The sequence below is a fragment of the Danio aesculapii genome, chromosome 20 (genome assembly GCF_903798145.1).
Source record: "Danio aesculapii chromosome 20, fDanAes4.1, whole genome shotgun sequence".
NCBI classification, from domain to species: Eukaryota; Metazoa; Chordata; class Actinopteri; order Cypriniformes; family Danionidae; genus Danio; species Danio aesculapii.
In genome coordinates, this window is record NC_079454.1 from 19,663,244 (window position 1) to 19,689,690 (window position 26,447).

General features: G+C 35.1%; 3 protein-coding genes across 3 annotated transcripts in view; 2 read left to right on the forward strand and 1 right to left on the reverse strand.

Annotated features, from left to right (window-relative positions):
• The first annotated feature begins 5,304 nt into the window (after positions 1-5,304).
• eif2b4 (eukaryotic translation initiation factor 2B, subunit 4 delta) lies at positions 5,305-19,295 on the forward strand. The gene is given in 14 exon segments (XM_056481290.1): positions 5,305-5,382; positions 5,863-5,900; positions 6,509-6,689; positions 7,407-7,607; positions 9,960-10,042; positions 10,607-10,672; positions 10,674-10,699; positions 12,027-12,141; positions 12,221-12,297; positions 12,385-12,487; positions 14,144-14,271; positions 14,368-14,548; positions 17,227-17,407; positions 18,602-19,295. Coding segments are annotated over 14 exon segments (1,629 nt in total). The 5' UTR covers positions 5,305-5,333; the 3' UTR covers positions 18,802-19,295.
• Positions 19,296-19,309: 14 nt separating this feature from the next.
• On the reverse strand, positions 19,310-23,144 carry atraid (all-trans retinoic acid-induced differentiation factor). The gene is given in 8 exon segments (XM_056481292.1): positions 19,310-20,166; positions 20,169-20,196; positions 20,280-20,380; positions 20,450-20,571; positions 22,420-22,491; positions 22,573-22,641; positions 22,727-22,854; positions 23,020-23,144. Coding segments are annotated over 8 exon segments (690 nt in total). The 5' UTR covers positions 23,116-23,144; the 3' UTR covers positions 19,310-20,092.
• Positions 23,145-24,181: 1,037 nt separating this feature from the next.
• Positions 24,182-26,447, forward strand: part of snx17 (sorting nexin 17) — a 103,923-nt gene continuing 101,657 nt past the window's right edge. Inside the window, exon 1 of the mRNA XM_056481491.1 lies at positions 24,182-24,956. Coding sequence (XP_056337466.1) covers positions 24,897-24,956 — 60 coding nt within the window. The 5' untranslated portion in view covers positions 24,182-24,896. The remainder of the gene's footprint in view (positions 24,957-26,447) is intronic.

Consider the following 26,447-nt stretch of genomic DNA (forward strand, 5'->3'; position numbering starts at 1 on the left):
AAATTTTTTATTATTGCAATTGTTTAGGAATATTTTAGTACATCATTAAGTGTGGTTATGATAACATCTGACTAGTTAATCCAGCAAAAAAAAAAAATCACTAAAATGCAGTATTTAAATGTTATAGTATTAATTAATTAATTAATATTTTATCCATAACCCACAGTACATAAAAATAGTAGTTAATAGTTACAACATAAAAGCAACAACATGCAATAAAAGACCTAAGCTTTAATTTTATTTCATAGGATCGCGTATTAGATTAGTACGTTAGATTAACAACACAGACTGGTTTTTATAGCACCAGGTTAAACTCTCTGACTCCTTTATGGTAATCAAATACATTGAAAATAAATACAGGCCACAACTGAACATTGAGGATGATCTCCAAAATTAAACCAATAGACTTTGCTGAAAACATGGTGTCCACCACGCTCGTTGAGGTGAGGTTAATATTAAATTGTATGTTATTAAAATTAAATTAAATTAAATAAATAAAATTAAAACATCCTTTGCATGGAGTCCTGTATACGACTGAAACTTAATTCACAATGGTTTTAAAAAAAAGACTTTAAAAGTCATATATTTGAAATAGTGACTGACACTTGCATGTGTGATTTGTGATGTTTTATTCCACTATGGAATTTTTAGAAATATCTGTTTTACAATACATGACTCTCTTCTTTTTTGTACTATCATGGTTACATCAAATGAGTAGACTATAAAGAATTAATTATCAAGGCAAATCCAATTATGTATACACTACTATTTAAAAAAAAGAATAGGTGCAAATAAAAATACACTTTTGTCTTTGCAGACTTTTCGTCTTTGCATTAACTTGTGTTGTATTCCAGTTTTTTCTGTCGCTTTGGTACATTTCTCAGATTTAAAATTTACAAAACAGTAAGTGCATTTCTCAAACAGCACATACAATAGCAAAAGAGCATGGAATACCTGCAAAAGCCAGTCTCTTGCTTAAAATCCTTAGTTCATCTCTCAATGAACATGTCAGTGCCGTCAGAATGACAAGTCCCTGTATCATTGTGTACGGAAAGACAGTCCGTCATGTTAGGGCCAGTACGAATCTGTGGACATTTTTTGCTATTTCTGCACAGAATTGTGTTAAAAATCTGTGGATTTATGCTGAATTATTTTGGGAGTATCATAACTAAAACCTTTTTATGTTAAATAAAAAGTAATACCTTTTTAACTTTATTTAATGTTTACAATGCAAATCCAATTAGATCCTCTTTATTTGGTAAACAAAGCAAGTCTCTCATATAATACTAAAAGACAGAAAATATTACTGTAAAAACTGTATTGAAATAATTCATATGAATATTTTCATATTAGTCAATAATATTATTGTAAATAATTTAAAAACTGAATATATATTTACACACTTTACACAAGTAAATAAACAGAATCAATGATGGGCTAAGAATCTGTGGAATTCTGTGCACGTAGATTCTGTGTGGGCCTAGTCATGTGTCAGTATAGCAGTGTACTCGGAGCGATGTTCTGATGTAAACTGTGGCTAATTTATTTATTTATTTGCTGTTTGTACTGTAATTTGTTGCCAGATCATGTCATTGTGATACAGAAAGGAAAAGACAGCACTACAAAGGACAAAGAAAAACACAAAACATAAGTAGAAATGTGAACATAGGACAATCTCCTTTCAGATACACCTCACCTTTATTAGACAAAGTCAATATTGACCTGAGAGCAATTTACCAATTATAGAGTTAGAAAAAAGTCTAATGGGAAATGTATAGAAAATGCATTATGGCTAAATATTATGACACTTGTTAAACTTCTTTTATATATATAACTTGACATTAACTTTTTTTCCTCACCACCCACTGTTGAAAAATGTATTTTATACAATTAAATTTGACTTTTGCATGCTAAAAGTACTTGAGTAAGAGACATTTTACTTGATTTGGGTCATTGAAATTATTCCAACTACCAATATTATGATATGGATACCTGCTGTAGTCAACCTAAAACCTACAGTAGTTTGACATAAAACCAAAACAATACCCCTTCTTGTCTTAGGACATTATTAAGCAAATGTGTGAATAACAGTAAGTTCATGACATGTTAAATATATAGTATATTCTGCTGGTTTTAAACATACAGAATAATAATACAGTTATGCAACAACCATAACATTACCATTATGTCTAGAACATGTTTTGATTGACTTTTCATTACCTACACCAAATGTGACTAATGAAGGTACAATTAACTATTATTTGTTTGTATTTGACTACATTATTGTCAAACTATGTTGCATACAAATGCATTCAACAGACTTATTTGACAGTGTATTGCTGTAGAGGACAAATAAAAGACGAGACAGGTGTTAAGAAAGAGTATAGTTTATTTTGTTTGACCTGCAAACTTATCTAAACAAGATAAACTTTCAGAAAACAGCACGGAAACATTATAATGCGCGCGCTCATGAATATAAGCCGCGGTTGTCTTCAACGGTTGTCTTCAATAATCCTTCTTTACTCAACAACTCTGCTGAAAAACAAAGCAAAACATTACAACAGCCAGACATAGAGTTAAAACATTACAGTAACCACAGTTTCTATTTTAAACTATAGTAAACTAAAGTTTGAAACTAGTTTAAAATAGACGATGAGTGGGCCTCGCTGCTCCCACCCACCATAACCCTCGCAGCGGGGTCCCACTACCGGCCTCCCGTGTTTCCCTGAGGGCCCTCAGGGCTTGTATTGATCCCTGCCTAGGGTTCACAAGCCGCCTCGCCCCAGGGAGTGCACGAGCTAACCGGGCGCCAGTCCGTGCCAGTGTTCACTGGAATGTTGCTCGGCGGCACATTTCGAGCAACAAACACGTAATATTCTTCGCGATATTGCGTTTATGTACGCAAACCGCAAGGAACTACAGCACAGACGGGCCCGAGTGAAGCTTTACGAAGCGGACTTCGTGAGATTGGCGTGGCTCCACTCGTACCGTCAGGTATTGAACTCACCTGGGTCAAGTACAAACAGCAACACCGAGCGAACTGACAAGACTGACAGAGAACCGACGAGCTTTTATAAGAATGCAGACGCAAATGTTACAATGCGACGTCACTGCTGTGAGTCTCGTTGTCATGGTGAGCGCTGAAGAGAGCACATCTCATTGTAGCACACAGTCTCGGGAATTTCCGTCACGGCGAGTTGCGGTTGGCTGTGGACAAAAACATATTAATATATATTGAATATATATTTTCACATTTTTGGTGCTGTTTAATATTCTGGGATGCAGTAGAATATGGAGAAAGATGAATATAATTAAAGACAGATGCGTGACATTAGAACAGAAAGTGAGCCCGGCTAGGACACACTGCTCTGACCAAACTGACAAACTGCTAGTGGTGGTAAGCTTCTTATTATCCATGATCGCCATCTAGCGGTCACATAACCTAATGGCATGTTACTTGCTACTAACCACCCCCATGGTCAAAACGTCCAGCATTTGTCCTTTTAATTATTTTATGTTATTATATTATATAATATATTTATTATATAATTAATATAATATATTTATATTCAATATATATTCCCATCAACATCTGTGTTTATGAGGCTGTTTGCCCTCATTTCATTCCTTTATCCTTATCAGATATCCGATCGCTCAAACCACTTCAGAAGGTGATCTGGGATGCATTTCAGATGAATTGGACAGGTCTAATCATTTTTTAGACAAAATTAATATAATAAATTAATTATGACCTGGAAAAAGTCTGACCTACGCCTGAAACACCTGTAGGTTGCACTTTTACAGCCACAATTCTATTAAAAACAAGTTTACTATAAGCATAAACATGTTCTAACTTTTCAGGCCTTTAGCCAGGGGGTTTGAAAGACCCACACTCACTGACAAAGGTCCAGAATTTGTCCCATACATGAGCTCATTTGTCCTATTTGTCTGCTATGCCATCATAAGTAATGAAAATAATCCATCGAAAAAGGCTTTAAGACCAAACGGAATCCTCTGTCGGCTGTTGCTTCGGTAGGACTATATTCTGATGTAGGAGAAGTCTTCTTTAAACTACTGTATGTTTTTAAACAGAGAAAACATTTTACAAGTAATTTTATTTCTAAATCTTAGACCTTATTTCTGAAATGAAAAATGAGCAATAAAAAGGTGTGAAGCACCAGAAGCTGACCATATTAAATTAATTTGATTATATTTTGGCTGTTGTTTATATCCAGGAATTTTCAAATGTACTCTTTTTTACCAAAGAGACTAGAAAAATTCTGAAGAATTCATTATTATTGTTTTATTATTAATAATAATATTATTATCATTATTATTATGTTTTAATTATTATTTTTTATTGAAATGGCCAAATTGTGACTGAGGACAGTTGAATGTGCTGGCCAGTTTGTTTTTTGTCTAATAAATGACAGTAGGCTACAGTTTTTTTACTTTAAAACTTTAACAGATTGCTATTTTTCCTAATGATATATGATGTAATAAATTTGTGTTTTAAAAAGTCTTGTTTAAATTTTTTTGATTGCAAATTTTTAGGAAATATTTTTAGTACATCATTAAAGTGTGGTTATGATGACATCTGACTAGTTAATCCAGCAAAAAAAAAAATTCACTAAAATGCAGTATTTAAATCTCATAGTTAACTAGAAACTGAGGTGTATAACTGCAAAAAGGTCCACTTTTGAGAAAAAAGAACCACCACTTTCACCTGATATATTAAACGGTTAAGGCGTTTTAGAATGAATGACCAAAACAACATTTAAGATGTGTTACAGTGTGCTCAGCCTGCTGGTTTGTCCATTCACACACATTTTCATCATCGTATGATCTCTTATAACAAACCTTTTTTAATGCACATACTGTAATTTGTTTAGTAAAAGTGTTTACATCATAGTTTATGCACATCTTTTCTATTGAATGAAAGTTTATCCTACCCGCATGCACATAGGTTTTTATGCGTATTTTCAAAAGTTATGTGCATCATGACGTTTCCATCAATCATTTTTATGCGCACCTCCAAATTGAGCATTAAAATAGGTGTATTTTGAATATTAGTTTAGGGTTTAGTTTACAATGTGTGATTTTGAGCTTAACTTGAAATTAACTGTATTGACAATTGTGTGTTTTAGGTGTGTTGGTGCGTTAAGAGTTAGCAAACTAGTAAAAAACTTTAAATGTAAAAACGTTTATCGTTACATGTATGTAAAACAAAAGAAAGTCATCTCACTCGTTTCTATCGCTAGATGGCAGTGTAATTCCTCCCCGTTGCTTTTCACATCAGTTTAGCAGCAGGAGAAGTCACGAAGAAATGAAACATGGCGGACTCGGATGGGAGACAGGTTGACAGCATCAACCATGCTACAGGTAAAACACACTAATGTCAACTTTCTACGTGTGCCGATACGAACTTATACATGTACACAAGCAGTCGTTTACAGTCACTGGCAGAGAGCTTGTGTTACGACTCGTTCGGCCGCTTGATCGTCTCTCTGCCGTGACACAGCTGACTTGACACATACATGCAGTGGAAATTACATCATGCTGTTTTGCCATTTGGAATGTATATATGCTGACCTCTAACTGCATGAATTGATCACCATATTCCCAATTGTGTGTAACGTGATATTTTTTCAAGACAAAGTGAATCTTTGTGCAACACTTTTAGTTTGGGAAAGATCGTGTGCCAGCATGATGAAATAACACTGCAAAGTCAGTGTCGAGGGGTTTTCTGTCATCGCAGACCTCATTACTTCAAACTTAAACCGCTTTTTCTCAGTAAATGACTATTATCTAGCAAATGTGTCCTTGAAATACCTTTTAAATATCTGTTTGTTTGTGTCATAGGTGAAGAAGGGAAGTTCCAAGATATTGTAAAAGCGAAGGTAACGTTAGGTCTTTTTTATTGTTATTATAAATTCACTACCCTGCTGTAAAATCCAGCTTAAACCAGCCTAGGCTGGTTGGCTGGTTTTAGCTGGTCGACCAGCCTGGTTTTAGAGGGGTTTTGGCCATTTCCAGGCTGGTTTCCACCATTTCCAGCCTGGTCGTAGCTGGTCAGGCTGGGTGAGGACCAGCTAAAACCAGCTTGACCAGCCTAGCCAAGCTGGGAGCCCAGCCAAAACCAGCTATGTCCAGCTTAAACCAGGCTGGTTAGGCTGGTTTTAGCTGGATTTAGCTGGTCATTTTCCAGCCTGACCAGCTAAGACCAAGCTGGAAATGGCTGGAAACCAGCCTGGAAATGGCCAAAACCCCTCTAAAACCAGGCTGGTCAACCAGCTAAAACCAGCCAACCAGCCTAGGCTGGTTTAAGCTGGATTTTTCAGCAGGGTATATATTATACTATATTTTATTTGTGTTTTTATTTCTAAATCCATTGATTGTTTCTCTAAAATTACTTAATATTGTAAATAAATTGTCTAAAAGTCCTAAAGAGCTGCTGAACTGAATTGTAATAAACAATTGAAACTGATTTCCGCTTTTTTACCTGTAGAGTGAAGGTAAGGAGTTGACCAAAGAAGAAAAGCAGCGTCTTAGGAAGGAGAAGAAGCAGCATAAAAAGAATAAAAAAGATGACAACAAGGGTCCTCCAGAGAAGGAAAAGGAGACAGAAAAAGAGAAAGCATCTGCTCCACCTCCATCAAAACCTGTCACCCAGAGCCCAGGACATAAAGGTATCTCAGTGAGAAAAAAATAGAAATTTTCCTACATTGCAATATTTATTAAAACAAATTGAATATTGATTGAAATTTGAAATAACTAGATATAATTGGAGGAAATTTGCTGATGTGATTTTTTTTTTTCTGGCTTCTTAAGACTAGATTAGATGGAGTTAAAAACATTCACGCGAATAGATTTTTTTTTTTTCGTCCACAAAAATTTGTTGACCCTGACTCGAAGTTGTTGAGAGAAATCACGTCTTTTGACAATAAATCACACACACACACACATATATATATATATATATATATATATATATATATATATATATATATATATATATATATCTGTAAAAAAACTTAAATAATACTAGAGCTTTATAAAACAAAACTGTTGCAAACATTATAAACATGTTTTAGTTCCCCTCATTGCCAGAAGAACAGTAAAGACAATTAAAAGTCAAAAGCAGTCAACACTTTGAGTAAAAAAAAACCTACACAGCCAAAGTAAAATTATTATAATTGCATTATAAAAGTTGTTTTGAATAAATGTCACAGCACCTTTCAGATTATTAAAAAAAGGTAACTTATTTTTTTGAAAATACAGGGTCTGGTTTACTGCTGCTATTTTAATTTCTTAGCTTAATTAAGTTTTTAAATAGCCTTTTACTCTATGGTCTATTTTTTGGCAACTGTTAACAGTTTGTTAACTGTCGGTTCTTTTGATGTCAGCAGCTGCTCCAGCACCTGTGAGTGCACCTGCATCTGAAACTCCTGCGGCTGCAGAGAAGCCTGCAAAGACCAAAGCAGAGCTGCGAGCAGAGCGACGGGCACGGCAAGACTCAGAACGAGCATCAAAACTGGGCAAAAAGGAAGGTGGTCAACAATCCACCTCCAGCAAACCTAAAGCTTCCCCCAATGAGCTCCAGCCAGGTAATTTATACTACTTGACTTTACTCCTAAACCTGACTATACCAATATAATATTGTAATTGTTGTTTTGGTGATGTGCAAGCTGATATTATCAAGCATGTTGCAAAAAAAGAATGAAAACACATCTTGTGCGCGCAAATGCATTAATTGCCTGATGAAGCTTTATGAAGTCAAAATGTTCCTGTAGATTTAAATGATCTAATACAGTTAAATATCACATTAATAAATGAATAATTTTCTTGGAAATCAGTAGGTGAGGGCAAATGCAAATGTGATTTTGTTTGTGATGATGATGAAAAGCCTTTATTTGTCACATACACTGGTACATATAGTGAAATTGGACCCCTCTGACCATACACAAACGTCACAAATTTCAGGGAAAGACAGGATAATAAGAGGTAGCTTAAGAAAGAGGAAAAGGGATGCGAAAAAAGCCCCTCCGAGACTGTCCTTAAACTAGTGCAGTGTGAGATCAGGGGAAAAAAGCCCCAGCAACAAGCACATAAATGCATAGTTTGTATGCAAGAAACCAAGAAGTTATTTGTGAGTGAGTTATATGATTTAATCCTTATTATAAATTTTTAAATATATTTTTGCCAAAAAATGGCTCTGAACAAAAAAAAACAGAACAGGTCATTGTTTCATCAAAGAGTAAAAAAAAAATTTTTAAATGAAAATTTTAAATCAGTGATTTAATCATTCATCCTGTGTTTCCTAATGAATCTGACATTTTGAATGAATGTTTTAATAAATCACATTTATAAATGGGTAACACGGAGCATTTTTTTGTCCACAACAGGCCTAAACCAGGCAATTTAATTATTCAAGGGCCATGAAACCCCCTTGTCTCAGCAGGGTGCTTTCACACCTATAGTTTGAAAAAAGTCAGGAAAGTGGGTGAGTCCAGCTTTATTTAGGTGGGAGTGTCGAGTGTCAAAAGAGGGAAGGGTTTGCATGCAAATGGAGAGTTTCAGTATGTGCACGCGCTGATTTTCACAGTGGCAACACAGACGCAGGGGAGATAGACAGTGACTACGTTTATATGGACGTAAGTAATCAAATTCTTTGCCTTAATCTGAATAAGACAATAATATGATTAAGGTGTTTACATGAGTTGCTTTTTGAATGCTCCTTTCATGATCCCGTTTTACATGTTATAGCTCATAATTCGAATAACGTCATTGGGTCACCACTCCATCCGCATTTCCTCTAGAGTTTCATGTAATTTCAGGTGTTTCATTTTTAATTTGCCAACTTTAACTTCAGTTAAACAGCCGTGTGTGTATAGACTATTCTGTCACAAAATGCGGCGAAATTCCTACACGACGGTAATAGTTTGATTAAGGTGTTTACATTCAGAGAGCAGCATTTATGGGTCTTTCAGTCTACAATATTGTAGTGATAATACTGTAAACTTAGTAACTAAATCATTTTGACTAAAGTATGTCTTTAAAAACTGAAAGAGTACTGCTGACGATACTAACAAACTTTGCCTTTGAATAAACATAAACAAAAGAACACTGATCACACACTTACCAAATCTGTAGACTGGACAATCAACACGAACTGGAACCGCGTCTCTTCACCATTTCCAGATGCGAAAAGCTCTCGGGTAAAAAAATGTTTCTCATTAACATATTTTTGTTGCGTGTTAGCAGACCACTGTAATCCACACATGTGGGTCCACACGCCAGCTGTGCTCTCATGGCAGGGAAATGGAAACAAAACCTTCATTGCGTCACATTTGTAAACACAACACAGACGACGCATGTCTCCGAACAATTCTTCTTCTTCCACTTGTTTTAATTACGGTTGGCAACACAACATGGCGTCTCTCTGAACACTGTAACAGGTCTTTGAAGCTATATCATGCATATTAATGAAGTTGCACCCCATTCACAATAGAGTGCGCTGATTGGTTGGAACCAAGTCTTTCTCTTGAATTAATGCTGAAAACTCAAAGGCGTCACGTTGTACCTGCTGGTACAGACATCCAGTCTCCATGCTGGAATTTACACAATCATCTCATTGCTGTGATGCAGCTTCTATATTTCTTTCCAAACCAGAAGAATTAATTTGTTTTAAACAACCAATTTTCCCTTTTGTGTGTCCTAATAGTGTTTTTAGCAACGTGGGACACATATATGACTGTCAAGTTATTTTTTTGATTGCAACGCTTGCATTTCTGCAGTTTTTAGAATTACATGAAAAAAAGAATAAAATTAATAAATATATGTGTTTAAATCTTTGTAACTAAAACAAACAAAAGTAAAATTTCTTGTCAAATCTGAGCATCTGACTGGTTTTCAGCAATTGAATTAATTTAAATAACTTTGGTTCTGTTTGTTTCTAGTAGTGAAAAGGTTACCAGAGCATGTTCAGGTGGATGATCCTGCTGCGTTGAAAAAGTTGGCCAAGAAGCTTGAGCGACAGCAGGTGAGACAAATCTGTACTACCACATCTGGTTTGATTACAGCCGACTCACGAATGATGGATTCATCCAGGTGTTTTCTGAGATCCATTTTTCAGCGTTTCTTTAACCCAGGTCCTTCACGTGTCTTACAGAAGTCAGGGCAGGAATGCGGTTTAAATATAACTGGAGTCAAGGTCTGGCTCCACACTTCTGTGTGCAGTGTATTGTTGACTTTCTTTTGTTTCTCTGTTTAATGTAATATTTTTATTCTTGGTGAAAGTTAACTCCTCTTGTGTTTAAATGTATTATGCAAGTGATTTCATTGTGATTATTTTCATTTCATTGTGTTCACGTGATCGCTAGATGTTATATGTGGGTGATTTTTCCAGTGTGTATTTATTTTTTATTTATGTTGTCTGTTGGGTGTAGATTTATAAAAGTAGTATCACGCTTTCAAAGTCGTCAGATGTGAACGTCATGTAGCCTCAGCTCTTGACAAGAGGACGGGGGATGTGACCTCCAGAATGTCTATCTCTAATGGAACGAGATATTCACATGGTGTGCTGTTGTTTGCTCTGTTCATTTAGGTTCCTTTGAGGTCAGATTATGGCTACAAGGTCAGCCTGTTCTCACATCTACACCAATACAGCCGAAAAAAACCCTCCCACGCAGCAAATCAGGTACTGAAACCAATGTAGCTTCTGCATTAATTACAGACTTTTTTTAAATGATTGCCTTTTCTTTGTCTTTTGACTTGAATATGGCAACTAATTGTCTTTTGTCATAAAATACAATACTTTTCAAAAGGTCAGTACAATCTGTTATTTTTGTTGAAAAAAAACTACATTGTAAAATGATATTGCAAATTTCTACTTTAATGCATTTAAAATTCTGAATCTTCAGGATTATTACTCAAGCTTTCAGTGTGACTTGGTCCTCCAGATATCAATCTGATGTACTGATTAAATGCTCAAGAATCCTTTATTTTTACATATTATGTTAATAATCCATCATTTATTATTTTTAATGTTTATAAATGTTTAAGAATCATTCATGTGCTCTGAACAGACACTAAAAGTCAGCTTGTTACATATAAGCACTCATTTTGAACGGAAGAAGACTAAAAGTTTCATTCTAAAGGCCACGACACACCAAGCCCATGGTCAGATGTTGGGCTTTGTCGTTCAGCTGCAGTCCGGCTAGTTGGTTTGGTGTGTGTTACACGTCACCTCTCGTCGGGTTAACATCGGAGCTCGTTGACCCAGTTCAGCATATAGAATCATTGTTTGCTGAGATGAGAGTGCTCTGTCAGGTTATTCAACAAGGAATCAAAAGTGTGAATATGACGTAGGAAGTAAACAATTCAATCCAAGAAGGATCATAAAGAGGCCAGCTGTAATTTCGCTACAATTCTCAAATATTTGCAATCAATATGGATTATTATATTATCAGAAATATTTGCAGGAGTGATGTACCACTCCATGGTGAGTGACAATTACTGTGATAATGGTACTAAACCTCTTTGTTTACACTTTGCTTGTGCACATCACAAGTTTCGGTTTGCTGATCTGAGTGAGAAAACGGATAATAATGTAACAATGCCCCACACTGAAATCATGTGACCATGCCAATTTGATAAACGCTTCAAACCATTGATTCGAAACAAAAGGTTCATAACGGCTTCACTAACAAATATGAAAATGCTCTGGAATTTTGATTAATGCTATTTTTCAAAATTTGTATTTAAGTTTTATACTATGCTTTAGAATAAATGTAACTCATGAAATATGCTTAGAAACTGCACCTTAACTCTTAAGTTAAGATGACTTCAAATAGGATTAACAAGTGACCTGGAAATTTAGGGAATTGTAGATTGTCCTCTACATTTGATCTTCACTGTATATAACTAAATTTAGCATTTTATATGTTGGATAAACTATTAAAATAGAGGTTTTTATAACTTAAAAAGGTTGTCTAATCCTTTGTTATGGTTATTTATTTTTTTAGCATCCCAGCCACAGTTATTCACCCATCCATTGTTCGGTTGGGCCTGCAGTACTCTCAGGGCATTATAGCAGGATCCAATGCTCGATCTGTGGCCCTACTACATGCCTTCAAACAGGTAATACAAAGAAAACCATAAAATCACTTGAATGTTCTTAAGCTTTGAACGTGATGAATATGTAAATATTTTTTCACAGGTTATTCAAGACTATAGCACACCTCCAAACGAGGAGTTGTCAAGGGACCTTGTGAACAAGCTTTCACCCTATATCAGGTTCATTTTCTTTCTTATCAAAATTGATAAAGCATGAGCACAGTTGAAGATGAATATCATGTGAATACATTGGTATTGCTCTTACAGTTTCCTTAGCCAGTGTCGGCCTCTGTCTGCCAGCATGGGCAATGCCATCAAGTACATAAAGAAGGAGATTTCAAATATACCCAATCAATGCAAAGAAGAGGAGGTAAGAGTATTTAAAGTCATTTAGAGATGTTTATTGCCAGGGGTGCACATGACTAATATGCAGGTGCACATGTGGGATGAAGGGCTTACTGATACTATGCTATCCGAATCGTGCCTGGGTGCATTTCCCAGTTTGTTTGACAAGTGTGAGTGCTCCGTATTGGGCCCAGATGTGGTTCAGTTGGCCGGCCCTGGCTTGTTTGGAAGTGGTGTGCCAGAGCGTGGTTTGATTGGGCTTTGGCACAGTATGCTTGTAGTGTGAGTGCAAAGCGCGCCTGAGCCTGAAACTGAAGAGGCAACATCAATTTTAAGGGACTGTTTGATATGGACTTATTAATCATTCTTACTTTTCAATGAACACAAACTGTCATAGTTTATTAAAGATGCACCCCCCCCCCCCCCCCCGATTGCATGTCAGCTGCACCTTCAGTCAGCCTCTAATATGCGCAGCACGACGACTTTTATGATAACTTATGAGCGTCAAAAGTGGTGGATCTGTTCAGCTAAATATTTGACTGCGTGTCACTGCATATCAAACGACTAAAAAAATTATACAAAACAATCTAACTAAAGAAATGTCCACTGTGCTGAGCGAGAGCACTTTTTCTGTTTAACTAAACAGTCGCATATATACATGCATACAGTTGTAGTCAGAATTATTATCCCCCCTGTTTATTTTTTTCCCCAATTTCTGTTTAACGGAGAGAAGATTTTTTTTCATCACATTTATAAACATATTCTATTTACTAACTTGTTTCTTATAACTGATTTATTTTATCTTTGCCATGATGACAATAAATATTTTACTAGATATTTTCAGGACACTTTTATACAGCTTAAAGTGACATTTAAAGGCTTAACTTAACAGGTTAGGGTAATTAGGCAAGTTATTGTATAATGATGGTTGTTCTGCAGACCGTCGAAAAAAAAAAAATTGCTTAAAGGGGTTAATAATTTTGACCTTAAAATGGTTAACAAAATTTTTAAACTACTTATATTCTAGCCTAAATATAGCAAATAAGACTTTCTCTAGAAGAAGAAAAATATTATCAGACAAAACTGGGAAAATTTCCTTGCTTTGTTAAACATCATTTGGGAAATATTTAAAAAAGAAAAAAATTCAAAGGGGGGCTAATAATTCTGACTTCAACTGTGTATATATTGCATCACCAAAAATGATTGAAGTCATGTCCATGTGTTGTGCAATAAGTCAGTATATATTGATTATTATGACAGGCCTAAAGCTAACTTGCATAGTTACCCTAACTTGCCTAGTTAACCTAATTAACCTAGTTAGGCCTATAATTCACACTTTAAGCTGAATACCAGTGAAATATTATGTACTGTCATCATGGGCAAAGGTAAAATAAATCAGTTATTAGAAATTAGCTATTAAACTATTATGTTTAGAAATGTGTTAAACAGACATTGGGGTAAAAAATATAAAGAAATATAAAATAACTCAAATTTTACAAGAGGCCTAATAATTCTGACTTCAACCTGTGTATAAATGAAAGATGACCAAGCAACATCTCTAGGTTCTCCTTTGAGAACACCAAACCAAAAGAAACACTCGCAACACACAAAAAGTAATGTGCACCCCTGTTTATTGCAGTATTTGTCCTGTGAGTTTCTAAAATCAATGTTTCCTCAACAGGCAAAAGGGAAACTGCAGGCATGTATTGATAGTTACATAAATGAGAAGATAATTTTGGCTTCTGAAGCAATTTCTAAATATGCTATTGAGAAGATAAGCAATGGAGACGTCATTCTAGTTTACGGCTGGTAAATGACCATCATTTTCAATTGCCAAATCTCAAATAGTCTAGATTAAATCGTTTTAGATGTGTTTCAGGAGTGCTTTTCTTGTCTTTTTTCAAGCTCGTGCACTCGTCAATCACATCCTGTTGCGAAAGCCTTTGAGAAGCAGAGGCAGTTCAGAGTCATAGTTGTTGACAGTCGACCCAGGTTGGAAGGTCGAGAGGCACTGAGGCGTCTGGTGAAGAAAGGCATCCGATGTACTTACGTGCTCATTTCTGCCTTGTCCTACATTCTGCCTGAAGTGAGTCATTCTTTTCAGTAAATCTCATTACTTGCTCGGATTTTTGCAACTGTGTTTTATTTTTAGCTTCTTGTGAGGTAATGTGCTTTCTTAACAAACTGCTTGCACCGCCAGTGGATTGATTAAGTGTGTGATATAAACAGTTGCTAAAAATACGACTTAATTATGGTTTGGTACTTCTGTTCTAAAGGTACACAGTAGCTGCAAATGCGGTGTAGTTGTAGACAAAGGATAGACAAAGATAGCTACTCAGTTTTAGGCAATCTCTACCATATCTAACTGCTGTTATTAAAGGCATAGTTCACAGGAAAGGATAATTCTGTCAGTATTTGCTCCTCATTCACTTTGGTCCTAACTCTGAATTTTCTTCTTCTGTTGAACACAAAGGAAGATATACTTAGGAACGTTGGGAAAAAAGCAGCCATTGAAATTCTATAGTATTTTTTTGTTTCTACTATTGGTGTTAATGGCTTCTTTTTATGGAAGCCCACATTCTTAAAATATTGTTTTGTGTGTTTCAAAAGAAGAAAGAAATTCCTTAATACATTAGTGTTGATTTTTTATTTTGGGGGAGTTATCTTTTTTTAAAGAAGAATGTACAGCTAAATAACAGGTAGACCTAATTTAGAGAGGTACATTTTTCTTAAGGGCTCTTTTAAGGTCATTCACATGCTTTGCCATTTCACTCCTGCATACTATTTTCCCTTTTTTTATTATTATTATTATGTTTTTTTATATACATAAACCTTGACTCTGACTGATGTTTGGGCTATTGGACTCTTTACACTAGACTGGAGTCTTTTAAATGCTGAATGGAAACACAAAAACTGTGTTTCATTTCAGAGGATGCATCCTCCGAAGGATGCATTGGAAGGGCTGTCTTATTTTTTTTTAATTTGAAGGCTTCCTTCAAATTGCATTCTTTGTTTCCCAGGTAATCTTTTGCGATCGCGAACATCCCAAGATTCATTGCGCGCTGATAGCAGCAGGATGTTTTTTTTAAAGAAAACGCCTGATTAAATGTATGAATTAGGTTTTATTTTACTTGGATATCTAAACACATGTTAATAAACGAAAAGAGAATGAATCTTGCTAAAAAAGTGATTTTTATAGACCGTTTAATTTTTATGTGTACATGAATGGATTAAAGGAAATATAGTGTTCAGCTTCTGTAAACTTTGCTTTGCCTTCAGGTCGCTTAAATATGATTTAAAACATATTGGTAAAAAGTCATTACAAAATGTATTACCACTTAGTAACGGACTGTTACGGTTGCAAGGTGACTATATATGTCCTCTGTAGGCTAGATCGTCTCATTTCAAAACACTCTCACCTTTGAAGACTGCATCCTTCAAAGGATGCAGCCTCTGAAATGAGACACAGCAACAAGTTTTACATAGATTCTAAATATGAGCCAATTTTTTTTTTTTAAAAAAACAACAACTTTATTTTGACACAAAAGAAGATTTGCTAACTGGACAACCCTGTGGACAGCACCTTATCTCACAACATCTCAAGTGTTGTTTTAATTATTTTGCTATAAATTTAAGAATACATGAATAAATTAATGAATAATGTTTATGATTACCTTCTGGAACTGTTTTGCACAGTAATTTTCCCAAACAATAGGCTTCTGACCTTTTTATTCCCCCTTCCGACCAAGTTATCAGACTGTCTGCCAAACTTTGAAAAAACTCAGATTGTTTCTTGCCTGCTTGAATAAATCTTTTTATATAGAGTGAGGAAAATAAGTATTGAAACATGTCATGTTTTTTCAGGGAACAATATTTCTAAATGAGCTGTGACATGGAATTGAACCAGATTTTGGTAAAAACCTAAACAATACAAACATTTAAAAATCTGAAAAAAAAAATGTTACGTGTAATACCAATGGAATGACACAAGGAGAAAGTACTTGAACTACTGAAACGTATTTAATTCTAGATATAAAGGCTTTTTTGCTAATGGCTGCTTAAAGACCGCCTGATGGTTCTGTGAGTCTTGTCTATCAAATCTGATCTTCATTTTGCATCTTGTATTAAATTCAAGTCAGGTGATTGGCTAGGATATGAATTTCTTTGGTTGTTACTAACATCCAGTCAAAATTTAAAGTCAACAGCACACTTTAGAATCTGTTTTCTGAGAAAAATTGTGACGTGTAAGTATACTATTGCCCCACTCTATATTCTGTGATAGTTTCGCAGGAAATTGATATTATACTCCTAAACAAATGGGATGTAATTGGTGGTTTATTTGCAAATGTCAGCAAACTTAAACAGAAGCTCACCATAGCCGCTTGATGTGCGAGAAAAATAATTATTGTATATTGCAGACAGTGAAACATGACAATCAAAATTAATCACATTGGTCTCTAGTATCAAGCAAGCATGTTTGCATTGTCAATATTCATTGCCTAATTCATTGTTTTTAGTGACTTAGATGTTCAGATTTTTTTGGGTTTTTATGAAACATTATAACATTCTAAATTTCTTTACCATCACAGTATTTCAATATGTTGGATAAATATGAATACAATTTTGATTTGAAAGGAAACAAAAACTGACCTGACTTAAACAGTAATGTAATATCTCAAGTTACCCGGCTGTTTTCATTGTCATTAAAAACATTGTTTGCCTGAATGCTGAATCAGAACTTGGACTCTGCACTCTTATTTCCAGGTATCCAAGGTATTTCTCGGTGCCCATGCGCTCCTTGCCAATGGATATGTGATGTCACGTGTTGGAACTTCCCAAATTGCCCTGGTAGCAAAAGCCTACAATGTACCAGTGCTGGTCTGCTGTGAGACCTACAAGTTCTGTGAACGAGTGCAGACGGACTCTTTTGTGTCCAATGAATTAGGTAACTCTGTCATGTGTTTGTTTAGTAAATTAGCATAATTTTTATTATTAACCCTTTTGATGCTCAAAATTGGTTTAAAAAATGATGGACCCATTGGCTATGATATTTCAATTGTAGCTGAGTGTTTATTTGATGAATCTTTCAAAGATTTGCATTTTATAATTTATTATTACAGAAATTTATTTACTTTAATTTTATTTTTAAAAGAAATTTTTATTAGGTTTTGTATTTACACTTCCATTTTACCCAAATTACCCAGAGCCATACAGGAACCTAATTTTCAAGTCAAGTTAAACTTTGTCATTCCGCTACATGTAATAATAATAATAATAATAATAATAATAATTCCTTACATTTATATAGTGCATTTCTAGACACTCAAAGCGATTTACACATTGGGGGAAATCTCCTCATCAACCACCAGTGTGCAGCATCCACCTGGATGACACGACAGCAGCCATATTGCGCAAGACCACACACCAGCTGATTGGTAAAGAGGACACAGAATGATGAAGCCAATTATGATATGGGGATGGTTAGGAGGCCATGATAGACAGAGGCCGGTGGGCAAATTCAGCCAGGAAGCCGGGGATGAACCCCTATTTTATTATTTTTTTATTTTTACGAAGGACATCCTGGGATTTTTAATGACCACAGAGAGTCAAGACCTCGGTTTAACGTCTCATGCAAAAGATGGTGCTCACTGAGCAGTATAGAGTCCCCTGCACTATACTGGGCCGCTAGGACCCACACAGACCACAGGTTGAGCGACCCCTGCTGGCCTCACTAACACCACTTTCGGCAGCAACCTAGCTTTCCCACGTGGTCTGACTGGGCACAGCCCTGCTTACCTTCATGTGAGAGTTGCGGAGAACTAGATGTCCGCATGTGTGGACATACAGGGGGAAAAAAGCAACTAAGCTTTCTTTTTTCCAAAATAATTAAAAAAATGGGATACTGAATAATCAAGTATTTGTTTTTGAGATAGAAGAGATAGAAAAAAGAAATATAATTCAGGTCACTTTTGATCCATGCTGTGCATCAATAAAAGTACCTATACTATTGGTATAAGCTAGGGAAGGTTTTTTTTTTCCAAGTTTCATTGTTGTTCACATATTGGTAATATTAGAAAACGATTAACATAAAATCCCTAAACATAAATCATTTAAAATAAACTGAAATGCATTTTTACAGATGACCCCGATGACCTGATTGTGACCAGAAATGGGAAGACCCATTTAGAGAACTGGCAGACTGTTAAATCACTGGGCCTTCTGAACTTGGTGTATGACGTGACGCCACCAGACTTTGTGGACCTTGTGATCACTGATTTGGGCATGATCCCCTGCACCTCTGTGCCTGTGGTACTGCGAGTCAAGAATGTAGATCAGTGAAGAGCAGATGCACACACTTCTGCTTCCCTCTTGAATCTGTGCACACAGGGCTTCTGGCATGAAACGAACATATCTATCAAATGGAACAAGCTTTTCAAATATAGCTGCTGTTTATGTCCTCATTGATGGGACTCCATTTCATTTTGAATCGTGCAACTGGTCCTATTCTATTTTTTTTTAATGACAGTTGGTTTCAGACAGAACATTCTGAGATCAGTTTATGAAATTGGTGTAAACACAATGTAAATTGTCAGTAATGCATATTTGATTTCAGTTTTGGCCCATCATGATGGTCAGTGAATAGACATACATGTTTTAAGAAATATTTATCATCTTTTTTCAAGATTACCCTTGCCAAAGTCCTTTCATAGATGTGAAAAAAGGGAACAGTGCATATGTGTGTGCAAGACCATGTTGTACGTATAAGGGGTTTTGTTTATATGACCAAAACCTTGGAAATGCTACAAGAAAATAAATGGTTTAGATTAAAAAATGATGATGATTTATTATTTTTTAACAGATCTTTATTTTAGGTACCAGGTTAACAAGGTACATGCATACCACAATATTACATTATTGACAAAAAAAACATTTATGTCAGTTTTCGGCAAACAGTGTGTCAGAATATTATCTCATATTAGCAGATGAAACATTTACTAGCTTTACTTTTACACTGCCAACAAAGACAAGCATTGCAGGAACTATTATCAGCTGACTAACACAAGACATCTGTAAACAGCAGAATGTGACAGTTACAATCTACATTTTCACATTTACTCCCTTGTAAAATGTCAAAAATACTTTAGTCTTTAAACACTTTTTAAAATGAAGATCATTTTCTTCTAAAGCAACATACAGTATTTGTCCTTCATAACCATCATTAAAATATCTCAGTGCTTCATTTTCAATTGTTTAGAGTAAAAACATTTGTCAGAAATGTGGCAGCTTTCCAAATAGGATCAGCAAGTTCAGTATGTGGTCAGTTTTCCTTCTGCAAACCAGCCTCTTTATGGCTGTGAATATGTCAGTTCATGAAATACTTTATAAGATATATAAATAAAACGATTTTTAAGGACATTAAGGTTAAAAGGACTGAAACACAAGCTGTGTTTAAACTTATTCATTTAAAACATTAATAACAATGTCATGTAAACTTGCATTTGGTTAGTTAAAAGAATAAGAAACTGGTGGTTAACTTTCCAGTGTATGATACTCAGTATTTGGATGCATCATTTGAATGCACCTGATGCATTTTTAGGGCTCTCACTCCAATAGTCAGTCTCTTTAAAACTCAAGTGTTCTTGACTTTTCGTCTTTGTGTGAACCAGAGCACAGAAGAAACCACCACTGTTGATGCGGTGAGTATCCGAGCACCTTAACTATGGGAAATTCTCCCTTGCAATGCATAAGAAGTAACAATGAACACGTGAAACACAGAAGCATGGCTAACTGGTGGGATGACTGTCCAGGAGTCTCACCTGTCTCATGCATTTGTACCCATGGAAATTGTCAAGACAGCTACACTCGAAAATCCTGGCCCGTATGGGCTGCCAGAATGAGTTTTCAGGGCAGTTCAAGGCTGAAGACAAAACAATATAAAGGCTTTGCATTTTACAGATTAAGATGTCTGTTTGTCTAGATTACTTACGCATCGCGCTGTTTGATTTGCAGGCATTTTTTTGACCTTCACAGATTCTGGTAATGTTTTTCACTTCGACCTTCTCCCATGTGGCTCTGCCCCCCGGACACTCCAGTTTTGATGGTAGTAAAACTAAACAGAGACTGGTCAAGTTAGCTTAAATTTAGCAGTTAGTTTCTGTCAAGTTGTTGCATTTACATTTGTACATTTAGCACCTGCTTTCATCAAAGCGACTTGCAAATGAGGATAAAAGAAACACTTCAAATACACATAGAGCAGCAACGTGTAGAAGCCCTGACAAGGATAAATCAGTGTAGCTTTTTAAAAATGGTTGATTCCTATTAACAAAGTGGTTTGTAGGATGTGTATGGTTCATGTTGAGCGGTAGAGGAATTAGTGTGTTTCTATAGGTGGTTTGTCATGTCCATTTACCTGTGTGAGGCACACTCAGATTTTGCACAATGTTTTCCAGAAAACATGGAGTGCTTATAGAAAAGTGTTTGGTGCATATGAAGAGGATTACAGTGTATCTCCTACAGGTAAGCCCACTCACCCGTATGAAGCACACTCCAAAATTGCAGTTTTCCCAGAAACATGGAGTGTTCATAAAAAACATGAAGTGCAAATAAATAGGGAGCACCATTGATCAAGTATTGATGAACTGATTCCTCTTCAGATGTTTATTAATATGGTCAGAGAATCTGCTGTTTACATTAAGTTTGGCATGTCATTCCACTACGATGGAACATTAAAGGTGAAGGGGCTTGTGAATAGTTTTGTGCCCCGTTAGGAAGATATCAAAAAGTGTCGTTTGGTATCAGAATATCACATTAAATCAATATTTTCAATATTTTAGATGCTTTCCTAATACTTAATAAAACCTTATTTATATTTTCTGTTTACATGGGTAACTTTATTAGGTACATAAGTCAATGCATGAAGATGAGGCCTATTGTTTGTTAAAGGGATAGTTCATCCGAAACTGAAAATTCTGTCATCAATTACCCTTTTGTCATAAACATTTCTTCTGTTGAAGAGATATTCTGAAAAATGTTGGAAATCTGTAACCATTGACTTACACAGTAGTTGTTTTTCCTACCATGGAAGTCAGCGGTAACAGAATTGTGACATTTTTCAAAGTGTCTTCTTTTGTGTTCGACAGAAACAAAGAAACAATGATTTGGACCCACTCGGTGCATATAAAGTGAGTAAATTTTCATTTTTGAGTGAACTGCCCTTGTTGTTTCTTAATTAATGCTTAATAATCATGTTATAATGTTTTATTATATATTAATAGCTAATTCATTTAAGTTTTTAACAAACATTGAGTAACTGTGATAAATGTAGCTCATACTGCTGATTTTAATGCGTTAACTAATGAGACCTTATTGTAAAGTGTTACTGATTGTAATCCTTTTGCAGTTTTTCTTTTAAAACATTTATTTTCTATAAACCTTATATACAATAAAGCACTACAGTGCACAGACACACACATAAACAAAAAATGAAGTGTTCAGATGCAAAAACCTCTATAAGTGCTGTCTGAAAAAAAAGCACTTGTCACTTTGAAAACAATGAAAAGCACTTATTCTTTGCCATAAAAGTGAAAATACTGAACCTACACACTGGAGACTGATAAAAATGCTCATTTTAGAAGAAAATTTCAGATGGCATGTAGAGGTTTTTGCATCTGAACTCTTCAAATATATTTGGTTATTTTGCCTGTTAAATTAATCCTTTTAGCGAATATCGTGATAAAAGCTTCAGTAGTTATAGCAATAAGAAACATTTACACTGTCATAAACCTATATGTAATCTTGTCAACATAGACCAAAATCTCAAAGAAATGTTTCCAGCATTATGTTGAATTAATCAGTGTTACTACACTGTTCCATAACACTTCCTTGACCCCTCATTTTGAAACCACATGCAGCCTTGAATGTTATGAACATGATATTCTCCACTCATGAATAACTTACAGTTGTGTAAGCTGGCTGAAACCCTGAAACACAAAATCACTCAGGTTGGAGATGGGGTTGTTGGAGAGATCTCTGTAGAACAAAGACAGTTTGTCATTCCGTTTATTATAACAGTGAGTATAACGCTCAGATTATTATGATTAAAGTACCTACATGATGAGTGCAGTGGATGAATTATAAAGGTGCTCTACATGACTGATAGAACAGTTTGACAAGTCCAACCTAAAGCAGAACAGATGTTTTAACATGTGTAATCGGAAAATTATATATTACAATAATAAAATGGAATACTAGTAAATGAACCTACCCTATAATAGTGTCGACATCGCTGGTATTGTTTTTAAAACAGCAGTGACCCTTAATATATCCTTTTGTTAGGCAGAAACCCCACACCGGACTATCATGTCGTACCGTTCCTTCACACATCTGACATAACTATAGACAATAAATGTGAAAGCTTTCAAAATATTATACGCCAACATGCATGCATAAATCATTTCGTAATGTCTATAGTCAACTGTGATGACATCATAAAAATAACGGTGCCATTTAAAGAGGTTATTTAGGTTAATTTTGCACCGCACCAGTCGATTTTCTCACCTGTGCATCGGTGTCCTGACTGTTGACATATACATTGAATAAAAGTAATAAAACAGTACATAAACACATAGAAGACACTTTTACACTAGCTGTCATTTTGATTTTTGCCAAAGCTAAGTCATGTGACTAGATGATCGCATGACGTCCAATGACCGCGACCCCATTCATTATTCATGACAACCAGACGGCGCAAATATTTTGCATTTCTCATTGTGAAATGTCGATAGAGGCTCACAAAAACAGAGGGGGTTTTCTTATGGATCCCTGATCCATACCTCCATATAAAATGAGCTGATTTACTCCTCATAGTTTTTAATCCAGTCTGAAATTATGCAGCATGCCAGTGTTCAGTGCATTTGTCAAGATAACGCATAATAAAATAAAGAAATATATAAATAATAATAAAATCAAATGCATATTTTATTTATTAAGAAATATTTTCAAATACTTTTAAAATAAATTTGTATAATATTGTATTTTTTTCAAAAGATTATTGTTATAAAATGATCAAAAATTAATAGAACTGTTAAAGGAATTAATTAAACAACAAACAAAACTTTTTAAGCGTTTAAAGTGCAAATAAAAATATATAATACATATTATAAACAATTTAAGTAAATAAATTAAATAACAATAAAATTAAATTAAATAGTAAGATAGATAAATAACCACATTTGTATTGAAAACAAACAAATGCAACAATTTATTAATTAATGAATACAGTATTATTTAATACAAATCAAACAAAACATTGTTTGATTATGTTGATTAAAACGATAAAAACAAATTAAAATGTAATCAAAATTATTAAAATAAATAAATAAATAAAATAGGCTACCATACAGATAGAAAAATGAAATGAGATAACATAATGCAAACTATTTCCTAAAGAATATTTTAGATCTATTTAAATATATTGTATCATAGAAAATGATACAACGCACACTATAAACTATATAGTATTTTAAGGTGGTTCCTAAAAAGATGAGCATATATGGTTGCCTTGAGAACTACTAAGTTAAAATACACAAATGATAAATTACATCAAAGTTTAGTCAGTTACAAAGAGATTGTTTACTACAAACTCTTGCACCGCTCATGCCAACGCAATGCATCTCAAGCGAACGTTTTTACGCAATAACTCCCCCCGCGGTACGAGAATGGTTTGATCCAGACTGTTGCAATGCTTCGGCAGAGCGCAGATACATATTGAATACATTACAGCGCACAGCGGCTTAATCTTACGCGGCTCTGAAAGGTATCTCTGCAACGTAAACTGATGTGTGCTCTTCCTAACGCCCCTAACAAGAACGATCGCTGCATCGCCATCTCGAAATGCATGCTGCGACAAACAGTTTCTTCATTTGTTTCCTCTCCATACTCGCTCGTATGTACCAACGTAGGTAGAAACGGGGGCTGTGGAGAAGCGCGGAGCACCTTTACGTTAAGTAAATCTGAAAGTTAATTGGACCGTGGGCCTTGCGTGATTTTACAGACTCGATTTCCACATTGTTTTACAGTGTACGAGGAAGTGAGAGGACAGATTTGGACATGAGTTGCCTACAATATACGTGGAATTACCTCTAGCTGCAACATGGCTGCTGCTTAGATGTTTATTGGAAAAGTTCAGCTTTGAGCCTTTGTAAAGTTTTTTTAAATAGTCCACTTTGTTGAAAAATAACTTTTCTGTCGTGATATAACTGTGGATTGGACTGGACTGGATTGGACTACACTGGGATTCAGAGCAAGTGAGGCTCGCCGTCATTCAGTTTTGCTCTCTGCATGACAGCAACGCAACAGCAAGGGCTTTCCGCGAACATTCTCGCCTTTATCAGCATTTTAAACTTGGTCAAAGACGTGTAGTTTTACAGGAGAATATGCATTTCTCCATTCCTGAGACGGAGGTCCGCTCCGATGAAAATGGATCTTCGTATGTGGTAAGTTTTCTGGAGGTCAAACGTCTTTACATTTGGAGAATGAGACAGGCGTTGAACATGTCTTTTGAAGTGAACAAATCTGCTCTATTCTTCATATAACAAGAACCATTACTGTAGTCTACTAATGACTGTTCAGAATTTGACTGACAGATTGACAAAGAAATAGTTCACTCAAAAATTCTAAAGTACTCACTATTTACTCACTCTCAAGTGGTTCTAAACCTTTATTAGTTTCTGTTAAACATAAAAGAAGATATTTCGAATAATGCTGAAAACATATTATCATTAACATCCATAGTAAGTTAGCAAAAACAAACACTTTGGAAGTCGGTGGTTACAGGTTTTCCAACTTTCCTCTAAATATCTTATTTTGTGTTCAATGGAGGAAAGAATTCCAAAAGGTTTGGAACAAGTGAAATGTGAGTAGATGATAGACGTTTAATTTTTTTGTGTGTGAATCTTCACTTTAAAATGTTAAGCTGTTGTGCCTTTTGTAATCAAGTCACTTAGAGCTAGGGCTGAGCAATATATCATTTGAGGATCGATATCGCGATGTGTCTATCTGCAATAGTCACATCACAGGATTAGATTATTTAGTAAAGATAAAAATATTATTAAATGTCATTATTTTTTAATTATTTGTACGAGGATGACCATGTTATTTTACATTCGTTCAATGTTCAATTTCTATACCTCAATACTGTTTGATTCCTCAGAAAACCATAAAGCACTGTTTGTTTATTTATTTTTACTTGCAATTCATTATATCTTATGCAGATGCAATGTATGCAAAAAGACTTGATCATCCCAGATACAAATTATGGAAATTTTTCCAAATTGAGCTATTGAAATTTTATCCATATCGCAATATATATCGTGGCTAAACAAAATATCGCAATGTCAGAATTTACCACTATCGTTCAGCCCTACTCAAAACTGACTGTATATAGAGAATTTAAGCATACCCAATTCACCTATACCTGTACCAAATGTACCTGTGACTATTTGTTAATTGCATGCCAGTACAGTCTTAGAACCGAGAAACAGTTTGTGCTTTTAAGCCTTTAAATGCTACCTTCTCTGTGATATCGTAAACACCATATTGCTTTTTGGTTCATCTTATCTGATTGGATGTTGTGAGCATGTTATTTTTGTCCGTAACTTGGTAAAAACCAGTACAGCAAAGAGGCAGCAACATGGCGGCAATGTCAAATTATGAGTCAGACGTTTATGTGGGTACAATGCAACGAAAAAAATGAATTGATGTTTTGCAGTTTGCTGTCAGTTTGGCAAAGCAGTTACCTTTAGTTAAATCATTTAGAACTGCAATAAAATACTTGCACATTTGCCATACTGCTCTTTTTGTTTGCATAACACTAAGAATTTTGCTCATTATACATTTATTAAAATTTTTTAAATATTTAAATAAAAAATTCACAGATGTTATTTTTGACACATTATTTAAAATATGTGGCAAAGAAATAGCTATTT